Consider the following 18,795-nt stretch of genomic DNA (forward strand, 5'->3'; position numbering starts at 1 on the left):
AAGGATGTAGCTATCTGGTTATAAGAGAAATAAGACCAGTTGCGATTACGAAATAAGGAGAGTGTGTGAAAACAAAAGACAGTTCCATCTATAAAACAATTTGTTTCATATATTAAAAACAGGGTTGTAACAGCATTAATGAAATTCAGTGGGTCTGCTCTGAGTAGGAATAACGGTGGGTACAGCCCAATGCAAACATGAAAAAATAATTCCATACATATACACAGTTAAATAGTTCTGATGCAGATGCAAGCCGGGATACAGACAATTGAAGTCTGCTGTGACTGCAGTGACAACCACATCCTCCTCACCTGCACCCTTTCACTTTAGCTCTGAGCTGGATAGTGTGAACCAGAGCAATGAGATTGTAGTGAAAACAATCACAGAGTCTCCAGCTAGTAAAATTAAGTTTGCCATCAGCTTTCATGGACCCAAGACTCGATACATGAGGCATCATCCTGGAAGTTGCAGCTCATGTGATTTTTTTTGGGGGGGGGAGGCAGTGAGGACCATAAGCATTGGGGTCAGAGGGAAGGGAAACAGAAAAGTTGAGACTGAAACTATTGTTCAGAAAGCTGTGCATCAGAGATCCTGTTTATAAATCACAATGAGGTGTTTTTAAAGGAGCAGCTGCTGATCAAGGGCACCTGTGGTGTATTTGTTTGATCAAATGCTCCCTTGTTTTCTTTTTCCGGAAAATAATAATGGTGCGTGCCCTTCCTTTCTCTAATAGTTGGCACCATCCCTGAGCAACTTGGGCACTGCTGTTGTGGGCAGCTGCAAGGGCACGACTCCCGGAGCCGGAACTCCTCAGGTGAGCAGCATCTCATCCCCATTTCACTTATTTATGTCATTTATATATAGTGGTACCTTGGGTTACAAACTTAATTTGAATCGGAGGTCCATTCTTAACCTGAAACTGTTCTTAACCTGAGATGCGCTTTCGCTAATGGGGCCTCCTGCTGCCGCGCCACCGCCACGCAATTTCCGTTCTCATCCTGGGGCAAAGTTCTCAACCCAAGGTACTACTTCTGGGTTAGCGGAGTTTGTAACCCGAAGCGTTTGTAACCCGAGGTACCACTGTACGCTGCTTCATATTTCAGAGAGCAATCTATCAAATGCTTTACAGCAGCCTAAGATCATCACAAAGAGCCGGAACGCAACCCCAATCTAACCTGCCGCCCAGACATGCACATCCTGGGCAACTGTTAGCCCCATTTCAAGAACCCTAAGTCGCAAAGGTTTCTGGGTAGCTTACCCAAGAAGGTCTTAGGCGCAAAGCAGTTGCTTGAAAGACTGGCAGAGATGAGCTATTCTCTATAGATTTGGGAGCACTGCTTATACAAACATCAAGGAGTCTTTGGGCATGAACTTGACAGTGCAATTTAATAGGATTTCCCTTGTAAGGTGTTTTTTGCTTTTCTTCCTAGTAACCCCATTTGGCTGGTCTCTCACATTCCCATTTTACTGATGGGAGAAGAGATTGAGTCTCTCTCCACCGAGGCCTCTTGGGGACTGAAGCAGCTCTTGGTGATGCTTCCCTGGACTGTACCATTTGATGCTGCCATAGGGGGGCGCTCATATCTGCATGCTCTTTCACATAGGTTATTTATTTTATTTCATTAGTAGGGGCCAGAGCAGCCAGGTAGGGGGTTCCTCCTCACTTGCCTTCTGAAGCTGAACAGTAGAGGAAGAAAAAACATTGTATGCACATGTGTGAATCAGCCCCCAGTCTTGGTTAAAGCAAGACTAGCCCAGCCCTCCGAGAAGCAAGCCCCAGCACCCCCTGGGGCTCTCCTGATGTCTTGGGCAGCAGGAAAACTCTGCCCTGGAGCTTGTATGTTGAAAGTTCTGCTGCAGAGCCAACAAACTGAAGGTTAACTCATTGAAAACAGCAGGGTTGGTTTTAATCCTCTCCCGATTTAGAGGCACAGATTTGGGTGGGGGCGGGGGGGGATGCCTTTTTAAATGAAGGAAGGGAGGCAGCCTCGGTTAGCTTTGTGGATGGTCCTACACACAGGTCTTTGTTGGGTCAGCTTCCGTGGCTCTCTTTGTCTGGACAGGCAGGCACAATCGCACACACGCAGAGCGGTTGCCTGCCAAGCGCTTGGCTTTTGTGGGGGGGGGTAGCACTGTTCAAGTACAGCTCCCTCCCAAGATGGAGGACAAGCAGCCAGCGCTGTGACCCCAGCTGACCTTCCCTGCGTCCTCAGTTCCCCCCCCAGCTTTGATGTTCTACTGTAGGCTCTGTTCCCTCTCTCTCTCTCTCTCTCTCTCTCTCCCCCCCCCCTCTAGTGGATTATGAAAGCGCTGGATTGTAAGCTTCCTCCTCCCCACCCCCTTTCCCAGGCTTTCAGTCCTTTGTGACTTCTGATGACAAAGGGAAAGCTTTCCATCCACTCAACCCAAGTGGATCTCCCCCGCTCTCCACATGCGCATAAGGCCTTTGGGTTGATGGACAGTGGTGAATCTTTGCTTGGGAGCCATGACTTTTTAAAGAAATTTTGGACTCTGGGTACAACAAAGAGCGCAGTATCTATCATTGTGAGAGGCCATAAAGCAAAGGGTGGCCTTCAACTAAGTTCTGCTCAGAGTCGACCCCTTGAAATCAGTGGGTGTAGCTTAGTCATGCTCGATAATTTCAGTGGGTAGTTGAATACCACCCAAAATGACATCTGCTCCATACGTTGGAAGCACATGGCTTCTCCCAAAAGATTTTTTTGTTAAAGGTGCTGGCAGTTGTAAGGAGGGAACCCATAGCAGTTAAAGTGATGTAAATGTGCTTTAAATTGGAGGCAGTGGGCTCAACTTTACCTCTTTAGGATAGTGGTGACAGCATGCCTCGTGGGAGTGTTCTGAGGGCGAGCAATTTTCAGGGGTACAATACACTGGCACAGTGTTTTACTCAAAGTAGACCTGTTGAAGTTAATGGACCTAACTCAGTCCTGTTCATTAATTTCAGTGGGTCTGTTCTGAGTAATGCCCAGTTGAACGCCATGCAAAATCACATTCAAACCATACATATAGAACACACAGTTCCCAGGATCCTTTCAGGGAAGTATATTTTTTAAGAGTGCTGGGAATTGTAGCTATGTGGGTGGCAAACCTGGTTGACCCCTTTAGGCTTTCTGTGTGCAAGGCAGGTGTGCTCTTTGACTGATCTATGCTCCCCCCCCCCAAAAAAAAATGGTTACCTTTGTCTGAATGTCAGTTGTTGAGGATCACAAGTGGGGAGAAAGTTTCTGCCTTGCTTGTGGGCTTCCCACTGGGGCATCTGATGTAGATGGGCCTCTGGCTTGATTATGCATCCAGGGCTGGGTGAAGAAGTATTTCCTCTTGCCTTCATCTCTTCAGAGGGAAGACTCTACTGGGAGCTTTGAATCCCACCCAGATGGCCTTTTCCCACTTCTTCCTCTTCCCCCAGGCTCCCTGGCACCGCAGTCCCAGTCTCCGCAGTCCCTCCTGATGGTGGGTGCCCGTCTACAGAACAGCCCAGCGACCCTGACGGACATTTACCAGAACAAGCAGAAGCTCCGGAAGCAGCACTCGGACCCTGTCTGCCCATCCTACACGGGCTACAGCTACAGCCACTCTCCACAGCCAGCCCGGCCGGTCAGCCTGGGGACGTCACCCACGAAGCACGCAGGATCGTCGCCCCGGAGCTCAGACTGGCTCTTCAAAACGCCCCTGCCTACAATCATTGGCTCTCCCACAAAGGTGGGTGTTGGGACCTCTTCCACAGGGACAAGATTGGTAGGCTCTGGACCAGCGTAGAAATGCTGACTCCCTCTTAGAGAAATTGGGAGCAGGTTAAGGATCATGTGGTGTCTCTAGGGAATTAGTTTATCTCCCCCCCTCAGCCTCTGCTTGCACGAGATCCCCTGGCGCCTTTGCTTAACTGCGCTTAAATTGACATCTGTTGTTGACTCATCTGTTTTTTAGGCCATAGCCAACTCATTGTTGGACTCGCAAGGGCTGTATGCAATGCAGCTTCGCTGGCGCAAGGGGCTTTGAACAATGGAACCTCCTCTCCTGGCACCTCAAAACCAGCTCCAGGGTGCTGGAGGACCCTCCAGAGCAGATTTGGGGTGGGAGTTGAGGAAACTGAAGTCCCGCTGCTCTCAACTAGCTGTCGTTACCACTGGCAGTTGGAGTTAACGTCTGATGGGCCGCCATTTCCCCCATCCCTGGCTTGAAACCAGAGACTTGAATGGCAGTTGGGGGTGGGGTGTGACTCCAGGAAGAGAGGGAGGCTGCTGCTGATCTTCTTAAGCCTCAGCTGCCTCAAAATGATAAAGCCAGATGGGAATGAAACCCTGTGAGACTCACTTCTATTTTATTTGCCCTTCTAGACAACCGCTCCTTTCAAGATCCCAAAAACTCAAGCCTCCTCCAACTTGGTGGGCCTGGTCAGCCGCCAGGGACCATCGGACGCCCCACTACTGCAGCAGGCAAAGGATGTGGGCGAGGCGAGAACGTTCCCCCACTTCCATTCGACACAGGGAAGCGACAGGCAGGCAGCGGAACAGCAGCAGCAGCATCACCGCGGCAAGACTCTGTTTGGCAGGTAGCAGCCGCAGCCGCAGCCGCAGCCTCCACCCTCCCTCCCCAAACGCTGTGCCCTAACCAACTTGGCCCCAGAGTGCCTTAACCTCCGTCCCCCACCCCCTTATGCTGCACCCCAGTCACTTTTGGTGGTCCCACTTGCCCCAAACTTTTGGCTGGCCTTTTCCACAGGTCGAGCGTTCACTGTGGCAGTCCCTGAAATCCTTGTTGGTAGAAGAGGCTTGCCAGGAGCTGTCCCTGCTCCGTTTAGGATGGGTAAAAAAACAAACCTGCCTTATCCAGGCAGGCCTTTTCAAACTGGAGATTATTTGCCCAACCAGATTTTACTTAAGCGTTTGACATTTTAAAATTGTTCCTAGTGAAATGACGGGGGGGGGGGTTATCCCATATACCTCCTTGTGCTATTTTTATACAACAGTGTGGGTTTCCAAGTAAATAAGTTTTTTAATTTAAAAAAATCCATTGCCTGCAGAAACAAGGGGGCTCTTCAAGCCCCTTCATGCCCCAAAACCCATGCCAAGGATCACTGTAGAGGTAGAGCTGTGGAGCAGAAGAAAAAATCACCCATTTCACATCTTACCTTTACCAAGGAACGCAGCAGGCCCCTTTCACCTGTTCTTGCTCTCCTCTTGCCTGTTTGTGGCATATACAAATGAGGCAGAGTGGGTCCTATTTCCTCAGCTGACAAAACAGTTCTGCTTCTGCTGATTCTATAAGGGAGGCCTTGGCAAAGCACTGAACTTACGCCACCCCAGAGCACTAGGGTTAAGCTTTCAGTGCAGCTCCCTTCCTCCCGCAGAAGCCACTGTGGAAATGGAACGGAAGCACCTGGTTGTTTCATTGGGCTTGCCCAGCAAAAGGTCCCAGCGGAACACGATCTCTGCAGTGTGTGGTTTAGACCACAGCATGTGGATCTGGTGTGTCAATGTGTGTAAATAGAAGCCTCATTTCCTGGTGCGGCTTCTCCCCCTCCAGCACTCAAAAGTTCCCCCTTGTTTTGCATTTTGCACTTGCAAATCCATGTTTGTTTCTCCCTGCCTGCAAACTCCTACCAGATGAAGATGGGTGTAAAATACAAACCGACCCCAAGCCTCATTTTGATCTGTTGTACAGTTGGTTTTCTTTCTTCTCCCTAGTTCCACTAGGTCTTTCCACCCCCCTGAAGTGGATCTTTAAACAGCTCTTTTGAGAGCACTTTCCCCTCCTCTGCTGTGCTCTGCTTGCCCCCTCCCCACCCCCCAGGCTGGATGAAGCAAGTCACACACACCCTTGCCCAGCCCAGGCTTTGCCCGCTGGATTTTGCCATTTCCCAAGCGCATTGCTCTCTTCCTAGGTCTGTGAGCACCGGCAAGCTGTCAGATCAGCAAGCAAAAGCTGCTCTGGGAGGCCAGCTCTGTCAGGGCAGTACAGACAGCCTTAACACTGAGCGGCCAATGGATACAGGTAAGGCAGCTGGTGGCTGGAGCTCTTGGTAGGGTGGAAGGCAAGGGAGAAATGGAGGAAGAATGCCTGTTCAGTAGCTGCATGCATGAGAGAGAGAGAATAAAAAGCCTGTGAGTATATATATTGAGTGTACATATAGGTATGCATACATTCACTCCCTCCTGGAATGCAAGAGGCCCCCACCTTTGATGGCATTCTGCTGGCTTCTGAAGGCACAGCTGTTTACTTGGTCATTCCCGTGATCACTCTCCCCATGACTCCCATTTTAATAGGGCTGTTTTCATCGTGTGTTTTACACACACCCCTGCCAGCTGAAGACAGTGCCACAAATCCACCCAAGTGGCCTCCAGCCCACAAAAGCTTTATATTCAAATTGCCCCCGAACTTTATGGCCACTGCATGACTAATAGCCAGGAGGAATAAAAAACATAAGTAACATGAAGGCATGGATTATCCATTGACCTCCGCTTGCAAATGTTTTCCTCCCCCCCCCCCCCCCAAGAGTGAAAATCAAATTTTAATAGGGTGGCCAGATCCAGATTAAAGTTGTTCCTCTCCCCGCCTCCCGACCAGATGGTCGTTGGCCTTGCCTGGGTTAAGCCAAAAACCTCACAGGAAAAAGTGGGTTTCGAGGAGGGATCTGTAATGGGAGATAACCAGGGAAGTGGCAAGAGGGACAGCAGATACCCCTTCCCAGTGGCCGTGTTTGGCTCTAGCTCTACTTGTACATTGTGGGGGGGGCATGTCCTCATGAGGACTAACGTGCCATCTCTTCCTCCCCCCAGCTCCACCTGGGGCCTGTGGCATCGCAGCAGTTCCTCCCTCCATGGGAGCCGGCGTGAGCTCGAGAGCCGTGATGTTTACCGTGGGGTCCCCTCCGAACAGCGCCACCCCTCCAGCCTGCACCCACATGGTCCTCAGAGCTCGGACAACATCTGGTGAGTGGCATGGATGTTGCCTGTTGCCGGGGCCAGATTGTGCAGGGAGGTGGGAGTTCAGGAGAAGTTGGTTGGGGATCTCGGACTGTTACCCCAAAATAAGGTTGCCATATTTCAAAAGGTGAAAATCCAGGAAAAAAAGTGGTTGTTTTTTTGCCAAAGTTGTTGAGCTTTTTCTGGCGACCCTACCCCCCCTTTTTTTTTAAGTATTCCAGGGCAAAAACCCTCTCAAAAGATAGGGGAGCCTCCTGTCTGTCTGCAGAAGTGCTTCAGCCCTTTCAATACTCCTCCCTTGACTGAATCACAGGAAGACCCTCAAGCATCCTTACTTACACATTGATTTGCTCCAGGGCTTCTGAGAAAAAGTACACTTGTGGTTGGGTGGAGAGTGAAAATCATTATAACCACATGTCTGTAATTTTGTTTCATAGTTTGCTGTTCCCTGAATAATGCTGAGCTTTGGCAGGGACCTCAGCACCACCTACTTTATTTGCAGCTGATTTTCACCAGGGGCAGGGGGCTTTAAACTCAGAACTTTGAACTTGGGCTGAAACAAGTGTGTTTCTTTCTCCCCTCCCCACCTTTTCCAGTCGGCTCCAACAGCTCTGGGGGGTCTCTGTGTTCTACCAGCGGCCGGGTCCTCATGGGCTCCCCTCCTGGTGTTTACATGGGCTCCTCTCCCCCCGGAGCAGAGGCGGCTCCGTGCCTGAAGTACATGCCTTATGGCACTTCACCTCCAAGCTTAGAGGGGTTTATCACCTTTGAGGCCCCAGAACTGCCGGAAGAGACTTTGATGGAGGTAAGGAACAGCAGCAACTTAAGAGTGAGTATATGTTACTGTGTATTGGGGCTAGGGTTTCTCCAGATGTTGCAAGGTCAACTGTCAGGGATGACTGGAGATGGGCTGCAGCTACAGCTGGAAGACCACAGATGTCCCATCCCTGTTAAATAAATTAAACGTTCGTTGTTAAAGCAGTTAAGGTTTTTATAAGATAGTAGGTATTTCATCTATTTAAGTTCCAACTCCCCAATATTTCCATTCACACACACATACATACACAGGAGAACCCATTTTTTTCTCTGCATATTTTATGTTGTTCTTTTATTGATCACCTATGCAAGTGTCTCAGTGTGATGTAAAATAAAGAAATGGAGAGGGGAAGAAATATTTGAAAACACACACACACACACACACACACACGAGAGAGAGAGAGAGAGAGAGAGAGAGAGAGAGAGAGAGAGAGAAGAAAGAATACAAAGTAGACGCTCCTGGCAGAGTCCCCTTTCACCCAGCTGGAGAAGCCTGTTGGAACAAAAATGCATTGAAAGTGCAGGTAGTGGGCACATCTTGCATCTTGACAGAGTTGCATTTTTGAATATTGACAGATAAAATTCATTTATGCTTTTGAAGGAGATTGTAACAGTGATGACCCCTAAGGGGCAGGGGGAGCCTGTGGCCCTCTAGACTTTGTTGGACTACATCTCCCATCAGCCCCAGCCAGCATGACCAGTGGCCAGGGATGGAGGGCTGTAGATTCCCCATGCCTGGTGTGTGTGTGTTCTGTAACATTTTCCCCAATACGTAACTATTTGTCAGAGAAGAACTAAAGCTTACAACCCTTGCCATTAAATGCCTTCTAATTGGGGGCGGGAATGTTTTCAGCACCCACCTTAAAACTTTGGAAAGAGAGAGGGATCTTCCCAGGGGGAGAATTCCATATAGCTGTGGGTGGCACTCTAGGGAAGGGGCTGTTTGGCAGTGGTGGCCTGCTAACTCCTTGACGCTAAGCAGGGCTCTCTCTGCTTCTTCCCTCCTGGCAGAGGGAGCACACAGACACCCTGCGCCACCTGAACCTGATGCTGGCCTTCACGGAGTGTGTCCTGGACCTGACGGCTGTCCGAAGCGGGAACCCTGAGCTCTGCTCCTCGGCGGTATCTGTCTATCAGATCCAGGAGAGTGTGGTAGTGGATCAGATCAGCCAGCTGAGCAAAGACTGGGGGTAGGTACCTACCCACCAGACCCCAGGAGGCTGGTCTTTCTTGAGCTGCCCAGTGCCAATGTGCCCAAGTCATTATACCATCAAGAAGGCATTTCCGTGTTGCCAATGAGCAATGTGGGGTATTTTTTTTTAGGGGGGGGGTAGTTCTTCTGAGGCTGAGCTGCACAAGGCTCTCTCTTCACGCCCCGCATGTGGCAATGGGCCAATGCCTGAGCTGCTATTCTCCCCCTTGCTTTTTAATGCTTGCTGTGGACAACCCCCCCCCCCAAAGGGATTGGGAAAGTGGCAGCTCCTCTCCTAACAAAAGGCACCCATTTCTCTCTTCTCCAGGCAAGTCGAGCAGCTGGTCCTGTACATGAAAGCTGCCCAGTTGCTGGCGTCCTCCTTGCACCTAGCCAAAGCGCAGATCAAGTCGGCGAAGCTGAACCTCTCCACCGCAGTGAAGCAAGGTGTGTGGGGCTGCCCCCAGGGCACGGAGCCCAGGCCCTTGGTCCGTCCAGCTCAGTGGGGTCTGCAATCAACCGGCAGCAGACCCTCCAGGATCCCAGGTGGGAGGACATTCCCAGCCCTGCCTGGAGATACTGCAAGGGACAGAACCTGGGACTTTTCACAGGTCGAGTATCTGCTGCCTTTCATGCAGAAAGTCCCGCTTCCGTCCCCAGTGGCATCTCCAGGGACGGCTAGGAAAGCATCCTTGCCTGAAACTCTGGAGAGCTGGTGCCAGTCAGAGTGGGCAGTTCTGAGCTCAATGGACCATTGTTCTGGCTCAGTAGAAGGCAACCTGCTAGGACCCAGAGGTGGCAGTGGAAGCTTCCCAGACCCAGTGGACAGGCCCAGGAGCTTGTCAAGGTCTGTAGGGCATCAGGGGCTTTGAATTGGTGGCAGCAAGGCCAAGGCAGCAGCATACGCCCTTCTGGCTGTGAGAGGAGCAGGCCAGTGCCCCCCTCCCTGTTTCACAGCTGCTTTCTTCCCTGCAGTGGTAAAAAACCTGAATGAGAGGTACAAGTTCTGCATTGCCATGTGCAAGAAGCTGACCGGAAAGCTGAACCGGTTCTTTTCGGACAAGCAGAGGTTCGTCGACGAAATCAACAGCGTCACGGCCGAGAAGCTCATCTACAGCTGTGCTGTGGAAATGGTAAAGGGGGTCGGTGGGGAGAAGGCTATGCAGCGGTGGTGGGCGGAGCCAGAGGCAAAAGGGGGTGGAGCAATGAACACATGTCATCTTTGTCCAGGAGGCTGGTTTCTGCATTTGCTGTCTCTCTCACACCCTTCTATCCTCCACCCAGGCCAGTGAGAGACATGATCAGACACTTTCTAGCCTTGTAAAAGCACTGAAGGGGGATGCAAAGCAGGGCTGGGGCAAAAGGGCAGGTCCAGATAAAGAGTGTCTTGGAGGGCTGCATTTGGCCCCTGTATCTGATCCCCTTGTAGGTAAAAGATAGGAGGACTTTCAGGAGAAAAGGGCTTTTTTGTGGGTGGGTGGGGGTCCTGCCTGTGTCTGCCCCTCAGAGCTCCAGGGCTCAGCCTCCTTATCCACAAGCAAATCTCTCACCAGCTATCATGGGAAACAGGATTCTGAATAAGTGAGCCTCTGGCACTCACTGAGAATCTTGCCACAGTCATGTTCAAAAGCCACGTGTGGGCTCCCGCCTTGTTTTTTTGTTTTTTTTAAATGATATTTATTACTTTTTCAAAATTTCCAACACAACACTACAAACAAAAAGAAAAAGAAAAGAAAGAAAAAACAATACGAATACAATACAAAAACGCTACATGGACTAACAAATCAAGCAAAAACAAACAAAAACAGTTTAAAAACACCTCAAACATTTTCAATATCTTATATCTCATTCGCTTATTTCCAACGACTTCCTCACACCTCCCTTTTTGTATTCCACTTCTATTATTTGTTTCAGCAATTCCTTTCCATCTTACTCTGTTTTCTGTTCTATAATTATCTTAACACATTCTTGCCATACTTTTCCTTTAATTTTGTATTAATCTATTTATACTTAATTCCTTATGACATTTCTACTAAAGCCATGTAATTTCATTCCAACATTTTTCTAACATTCCTTAATTTTACAATATTTCTATAAATAGTATTTAAACTTTTTCCAATCTTCTTCCACCGACTCTTCACCCTGGTCTCGGATCTTGCCAGTCATTTCCGCCAATTCCCTATAGTCCATCAACTTCGTCTGCCATTGTCCAACACTTCAATGTTTTCAAGAAGCAACCCTTCTCTCAACCAGCAAAAGGCAGTTGGTTCACAACGAAGTTTAAAGGTCTGGCAGGGCAGGTCCACCTCCTTCTTTAGCATCCATCAATATCTTAAGCTTTACTCGAGGCTTCCTGCCCTGCCAAACAACTCTAGGAGCATCCCTCTGCTACCTCCTGAGACCCTCCATCCCATCCAGAGCTTGAAATGTTTGAAACAAAAGCAACATCCCCAGCAACACAGCAGCCCTCATCCCCACCACAATAACTCGGCCCAACAGTAACAACTTCTGATTTGTCCATATTTCCAAATCCCCCTTCTCTTCAATCCAACATCCTTCACAGTTGTCCTTAAGCAGATTCACATTTTTGGCGGTCATACTAACCCCCAAATACCTCTCTTTCTCAACCAATGTTAGTCCTGTCGCCTCCTGAAACTCTGTCAGGCTTTCCTTTTCCAATTCAGATAGGGCTCTGGTCCTCAAATTCATCCGTTCTTCTTTAAGTTCAATCATAACGAATGTCAGCTTATGTTCATCAAGTTGTCTTTGTATGGATGGGACTCTCCTCTCCAGTTGTATTACTTTAGATTCAGCAGCAAGGGTTTTTCCCCTGACTTCATCTGCAGTTTGCCGTATCAGAGTAGATTCCTATATCAGTTTCTGGGTGGTTTCTGAATTGGTATTCACCTTTTGTCCCAAATTATTTAAACTTTCGACAATTAAATCAGTTTCAATATTTGCAACATCCAATTTCACATTTATCGCATCTGTTTTCTAATGCAGTTATTCCAGCGAATCGTTTATTTTCAATAATGCAGCCACTAAGGCCTCCTCTGTCGACATCCCGTCTGTTTTTTCCTTTCCGTTTGCCATAACACTTAAGAGATTCAAGGTCAATTCCAAAGTCTCACACTTTTTTTATCTTGCAGCTGGAAATTCCCCTAGCCCAGCTCCTATAAAGTAACCAATTTCAAAAGCTTCCACTAGGGGAAAACAGGTTGTATTTGTATCGGTCAATATGTCCTCTTTTAAACACAGTTTCAATAATCCGAAGTTAGTTTCAATTTTCAGTTACTTTCCTCCTTTTTTAAAAACAACCGGAAACAGTAGAAACAATGTATTTCTCTTATTTAGCTAGCTGTCAATGAACGTTCTAAGTGCTATCAATGAACATTCAAAAAAAAATTAATCAGTCTTACTAGCAGCCTGTTTCCAGGGTCAGAGCGGCGGTGTTTTAAGCCTCTTCGCTCTCTCCCGCAGGCATACTCAATCCGCAACTTCCCCCTCTCTTCTCCTGCCTCCAAGAGGGGGTTTAATGTTCTTTACCGTTGGAAATTTGATCTTTTACAAAAGACCTTCCAGGACTCCAGCTTGCAACTTCGTTGCCTCAGTCTATTTACAAAAAGGGAAGGCGGACTTCCTGTTTTGAACCTCCCCGTTACGATACCAAATTAAACTTTTAGAGATCCAATTCTTCCGTTTCAGCTCTACTCACGGGTAATTCCTTTAAAGTCAAATTGTCCACAGGAAAAGGTCAGCGCTCTCCGGCAACAGCTATGCGGCTTCGCTCCGTGGAAGAAGCAGACGATTCGATGCACCGCGCCGCTCACCCCACGTCGCTCCGGAGCCCCAAAAACCGGGGTTCCCCGTGAGTGGGGGAGGCGCAAAAGGTGCCTGCCGAATCCCACGTTCACAGGCTTCTCCTGCCTGTGATTTTAACGGGTCTCCGCCTTCGCCGTGGCGGCCAGACCCAGATTTCCACGGAGCAGATTCCTCCCGGTCAGAGGAATTCTGCCATTGCTGGAGGCGCCTCCCCCGGAAGTCCATGTGGGCTCCTTCCTTGGCTTTGCCTTTCTGGGGAACATAAAAGCAGTGAGGGGCCCTTGCATTTCCATTGAAAGAGGCACGCAAACAAATTAGGTGGCACTCTCGGGATTAATTAAACTGGGCTTTCTTTTTTCCATTTGTTAACGTCTTCTTTGTATGTCTCAGAAGTTAACCCAAGGTGCCATTTCTGCATGTTGTCTGGCTAATATTTCGTCAGACTTAAACAGTCATTAGTTTTAATTCCCTGGGCTGTCACACACGGTCCCCGTTGTGGGAGACAGGGAAGCTTTTCTGGTCATGGTACCCTGGGTAACATGGTTGGAGGCTCAGGGAGAGACTCCCTGATGGTCTTGGGCAAAATAGAAAGGTTCCGGGGTTTCCAAAGATGTGCAGGAGCTTCAAACAAAGAGGAGGAGCGTTCACTCATTGGAAAATAAAAATCCACACAAGTTTTCCCACTGTTCCAGTTCTTCCTTTTAAAAAGATTGAGGGAAATATTAAAAGCTCTTTCCCCTCACCCAGATTTTTTTCTTGGAGGTTAACATTTCTAATGTTTTTACTTTCTACCAATGATGTCAAGCGTGTGCCCCCTCCCCACTTGTATCATCTCGGCAGCTACTGTGAGATGGGCTAAGCTGAGAGATTGGCAAAGGGGCACCAAGTTGCCCTTGGCAGAAGAGGGATTAGAAACCAGGTCCTCAGTCACGTCCTTTGCTACTCGACAGATGGCAGTCTCTGCGTTGGGTGGAGGTTGCCTTCCGTGCAGGTCACTGCTTGGAGTGCCCCCTTCTTCTTAGCCCCTGGGCTTGACCGGTCTCTTCATCCCATCTCAGGTGCAGGCAGCCGCCCTGGACGAGATGTTTCAGCAGACAGAAGACATTGCATACCGATACCACAAAGCGGCTCTGTTGCTGGAAGGCCTGGCAAAGATCATCCAAGACCCGGTTGATATAGAAAACATTAACAAATGTAAGTCACTTTGGCGGTGTGGGGCGTCCCCCTCGCAAAGTGTGACTCCTTTCCTAGAATCTGCGGCAAGCCATGTTGCTCTGAGCCTCAGCAACCCAAAGAATCCCCTCTTAAGGTTTCAATACAAGTGCTTCTTGCAGGTCCACCTGTGTCCACCTCTTTTTAACACGTTCTCCTTTGCTTTCAGATAAAGCGAGTATTGAACGCAGACTCTCGGCCCTTTGCTGCAGCGCAGTGGCTGTTTACGAGCAGTAGGCGAGTCGCCCGGGACCACTTGGCAGATTGTTCCGCTACAGCCAAATCGCCCCCTTTGCCCCTGTCGCAACAGGAGGGCAGGTTTTTACATTTCTGTGGGTTTTCTACCAAAGAGAAAGGAGAAATGTGGTTGATTCGCAGAGGGGAAGAAACCCTGAACTATCTCGGAGGAGACTTGCCTTATGACTTAAATCTTGCGCACCCCACCCTATCTTTCACTGAGCAGCCAGGTTCAAAAGGCTCGTCTTTCCATTCCCAGCAGAACCTTGCCACAAAGCCTCGGTTGGGGACGGCAAATTGGCGTATTATTATGATTTCTTATGAAAGGATGGGGCAAAGAATGGAACTTCCGTCTTTGGGCAAGGTCCAGAATCACAGGCTCTTCCTGCTCAGGGAGCAGCAGGGCTGGAAGAGTTTTCTTTTTGGAACCAGACTCTGGGAGGAAGCTGAGAACAGTGTTAACTGCAAACCTGTGTCTTGTGAAGCTTTTGAGGCTGTTGCTGGATTTGGACCTGAGCTCGTGTCTTGTAAATAGCACTTCTTCAAGCCCATCAGGCATAAGAAGAAACGGCACCTTTTGGAAAAAGATGAGGAGAAATGATGGACCTGGGTGAGGGTGGGGTCTTCTTTTTTTTATTTTACTTTTGAGGGAGATCCATTTGGAATCCCTGAAACCAGTTTGAGCAGTTATCGTGGATATAAAAGCTTGATGGTTTTGTCTTCTTCCTGAATATCCTGGCCCAAAATACTTTATATTGCACTAATTTACTAAAAGAAAAACTATACTCTTCGCTTTTTTTTTTTTTTTTAAAGCAGAAAAGGCACAACAAACTTGCTGGAGCAGGTTAGAGGAAACCATTCGATTTCACTGTATGCTTTTCGAGGGGGAGGAAACCACCGCCCATTCCGAAATCATCCAGAAAAGAAAAGAAAAAACACTTTCCGAAATTTCAAATGTAGCGTCTTAGGAGACTTTCAGGCAAAGCTGTACATAACCTGTCTTCAGGAGGACTTTTTCCTTTTTTTATATACCCGTTTGTCTAATACTTGAGTGACTTGGCCACAACTCCGGAGCATTTCGGTGGCGTTGTGAAGCCCCCGCTGGCTTGCTGATCTTCCCCACTTCCCCCTCCCATTTATACAAGTTTGGTTGCTTAGTTCTGTTGTAGCATGTGGAACTTGTGTGTTACTGCCTGTATTTATCAGTAGGTATCCCCTTAATCCTGTCCCGCCCCCCCTTTCATATCCGAAGAGGCGTGCTGCAGTTTGTCTGTTCCTTTAAAACTGCATAAAGGGTTCTCGGACACGCGCAGTGTTAGGGCTCTGCGTGTTGTGGTGGCATGGACTTTCCCTCCCCTTACAGCAGAAGAGCATTAAAAAATCGGGGTGGTTTCTGAGTGGCTTTAGAGGACACTTTGACACTTCCTACGGCTGCTTCCCCCCCATTTTCAGACATGCCTCCGGGTGGCTTTTGTGAATTCGTTATCTAGGCAACTTAGTTTCTCTGGAAATGACCCCTCTTCATTTTGAGAGTTGGCTTGTTGTTGTTTTTTTTAAAAAAATAAGAAAATTATCATCACTTGGACACTTGAACACACCCCATTCTTCAGAACGAAATCATTTGGAACCTTATTTTTGTACTAGCCAGGCCTTCTCAGCAGGGAGGTCGTTGACATTCAGACACCATCTGTTTCCATGAACTGATGACCGTGTATATGTGTGTGTATGGGTGGGTCTCCTTTCCCCCCTGCCCTTGTTTTTATTTTCTTTGCTTTGACAACGTAATGTACTGTTTACCTTATTTATCTGTATGAGAAATTCCAGCAGTTAATTTGAAAGGTTTTTTTTTCTTTTTAATTTATACGACATTTGTATTTTTAGGTCTTTAATACTGTGTTTCTACTACCTCTTCTTTGTAACTGCATGCATTTATTCTTGACTCCCCGTAGCGTAATAACTGAAAAACAAAAACAAAATCCTGTTGCATAATTTTTATTATGGCCTGTATAAATGTATATTAAGGTTAAAAACAAAACAAAAAAATAAACTGATACTCAGAAGTGTTTTTATGGTACAGCTTGACACTTTAAAGATTTTGCAGTCACCAGCATAACGAACCCAGTGCAGTGCTGTCAAGAACATAGGGTGGTGGTCATGTTTTACTCAAGAGTAGACCCACTGGAATTAAGAAACTTAAAATATGTTCTGTTTCCCCTGGCCCATTTGATGGCTGAAGTTCTGTCCCTGGCAACCCTGAAATTAGTAGTTTGAGAACAAATTATTGTTCTTTAGAAGGTAGTTTTCTTAGAAGTTATTACCGTTATTATTTATTGAATTTACATCCTCCCTTCCCAGGGAGGTGAACAGAGAAACAATTTAAAAGCAAAGTGAAAACAATTAAAGCATTCTAAAAGCGATGACTGTTAAAACCATTATTCCGTTCAGTTAACATGGGGGTGGTATTGCAATCATATTAGTTCAGATGTGTTTGCTGCCCTGGGCTTCTTGGAGGAAAGTGCAGAGTATACATCCAGTAAGTAACAGGACAGAGTTGGACCCATTGATTCCAGTGGGTCTCCTCTTTAGTAAAACTTAGCTGTATACCACCCATAGGAAGGTGCTTTGCACAGAATCAGACCATCTAGCTTGATACTGCTTAAACTGGCTGGCAGCAGCACTCTAGGATTTCAGGCAGTGCATCTCTCCCCACCCTAGTGAACCTGGAACCTTCTGCATGCGAAGTAATTCACTTTGCCACTAGGCCACAGCTCTTCCCTGTGGGAGGAAGGAGCAAATGCACTGGAGATTCCAGTAAACTGCAGTTCCAGGAATATGTCTGCAGATTTGAATCCCATTGTGGACGGGTGAGTGGTCAGTCAGAACTATTGCTTATGGAGCGGAAGGTGCTCAGTTGCAGATGATGATGATTTACTGGTCCTTCGCCCTAAGGTCCCGGAGCAGGTTGCAACATTAAAAGAGATCCAGCACAGAGGGCCTTCTGGCGGTTTCCTCGCTGTGAGAAGTGAGGTTACAGGGAACCAGGCAGAGGGCCTTCTCGGTAGTGGCGCCTGCCCTGTGGAATGCCCTCCCACCAGATGTCAAGGCAATAAACAACTATTTTAAAAGACACCTGAAGGCGGCCCTGTTTAGGGAAGTTTTTAATGTCTGATGCTGTATTGTTTCTGATATTTGGTTGGAAGCCGCCCACAGTGGCTGGGGAGACCCAGTCAGATGGGCAGGGTATAAATAATACATTATTATTATTATTATTATTATTATTATTATTATTATTAAAAAAACACACTGTTAAGAACTTTAAAACAAGGAATTAAGGTGAGGGTCCTGAGAATGTACATCTCGGCTGTCGGAAGCCCGCATTTACACCATGCAGGACACGCCACAAGGAGCACCTTCTCTGAGGGCACCCCCGTCGGGTCAATGTTAACACCCAGAAGGGTCCCCGTAAGGAAGGAGGCAGTCTTTTGGGTATTTGGGTCTTCTAATGCTTTAAGAACTGGCAAACAACGTCGCTGTTTTAAATTGAATTACTTGAGATCTGAAGGGAACCCCAGCAAGGAGACTGGCTGCTGCTGCTGCTGCTGCTGCTGCTGCAGGAGCAGCCCTGCATAGAGTGAACTGCAATAACACAACCTGCAAATTGGCAGAGCTTCGGAGTTCAGTGGCCAGGCCATCTACTGTTGACTCCTGGAAACCACCCCCAAGCTGCAATCTTGCTCCTACCAGGGGAGTGCAATCCTGCCCAGGGCAGGTTGCTTCCCCACCTCCCAGATTTTGAGTTGAGGCAGGGTGGTAATTTATTTTTTGGAGGGGGGTGGTAGCTCAGAGAACAATTGCTTTAATTGCAGAGGGGTCCCACGTTCATTTCTTGACTTCTCCAGTTTTAAAAGGATCAGGGAAGAAAACAAAGGGAAGATCCTGCAAGGTGTGCTACTCTTCTGTTGCATCAAGAGCAGTTGGTCAGATTACAGCGAGCCATCCGTCATGGATGCTTCAGTTGAGATCCCAGCTTTGTTTGGGGGTTGGACTAGACAGCCCTCGGGGTCCCTTCCAGTTCTATATTCAAGGTGACTTCCCTGCCTGAGACCAGGTAACAGTTAAGGCAGATAGTGGTGGAATATGTGGAATTAAGTAGCCTGGGCCTGACTTCGTACAAAAAAGCATGCAGAGTTGCGCCAGCACACCTCTCCAGCGAGGTGGGGCCTTTGCAATATGCCTGTTGTTTCTCGGTGCACTGAGTGTTAATGGAAATTTGTGCTCCGCAAGGTGGCGCCAGCAAGCTGTTGTCCTTTTGCTCCCTTCTTCCCTCTTATAGCTGGGCAAGCAAAATCAATGCCTGCCGTCTCAAGGGTTGGCGGCGCATGCACAGAGACGAGCCTTTTATGTGCCAATGCCACCTCTTGAGGCAGTAGCATAAGAACACAAGAATGTGGTCCATCTAGCTTGAGTGCAGCAGCAGCAACACCTGCAGATTCTGGCATTTTTCAGAGGCATACTTTCTCTGGCGTGGCAGTGAGGTTGTGGAAGTGCCACAGTTCACGGGTGGACTGTTGCTTT

General features: G+C 48.1%; 1 protein-coding gene across 1 annotated transcript in view; it reads left to right on the forward strand.

The window, feature by feature from the left end:
* ULK2 (unc-51 like autophagy activating kinase 2) overlaps positions 1-16,283 on the forward strand; it is a 69,098-nt gene extending 52,815 nt beyond the window's left edge. Inside the window, exons 17-27 of the mRNA XM_080982840.1 lie at positions 734-814; positions 3,425-3,717; positions 4,353-4,567; positions 5,900-6,009; positions 6,795-6,947; positions 7,538-7,746; positions 8,769-8,947; positions 9,278-9,396; positions 9,925-10,082; positions 13,830-13,965; positions 14,153-16,283. Coding sequence (XP_080838966.1) covers positions 734-814; positions 3,425-3,717; positions 4,353-4,567; positions 5,900-6,009; positions 6,795-6,947; positions 7,538-7,746; positions 8,769-8,947; positions 9,278-9,396; positions 9,925-10,082; positions 13,830-13,965; positions 14,153-14,220 — 1,721 coding nt within the window. The 3' untranslated portion in view covers positions 14,221-16,283. The remainder of the gene's footprint in view (positions 1-733; positions 815-3,424; positions 3,718-4,352; positions 4,568-5,899; positions 6,010-6,794; positions 6,948-7,537; positions 7,747-8,768; positions 8,948-9,277; positions 9,397-9,924; positions 10,083-13,829; positions 13,966-14,152) is intronic.
* The last annotated feature ends 2,512 nt before the right edge of the window (positions 16,284-18,795 follow it).

This window comes from Podarcis pityusensis (assembly GCF_964106645.2).
Source record: "Podarcis pityusensis genome assembly, chromosome: 15".
NCBI lineage: Eukaryota > Metazoa > Chordata > Lepidosauria > Squamata > Lacertidae > Podarcis > Podarcis pityusensis.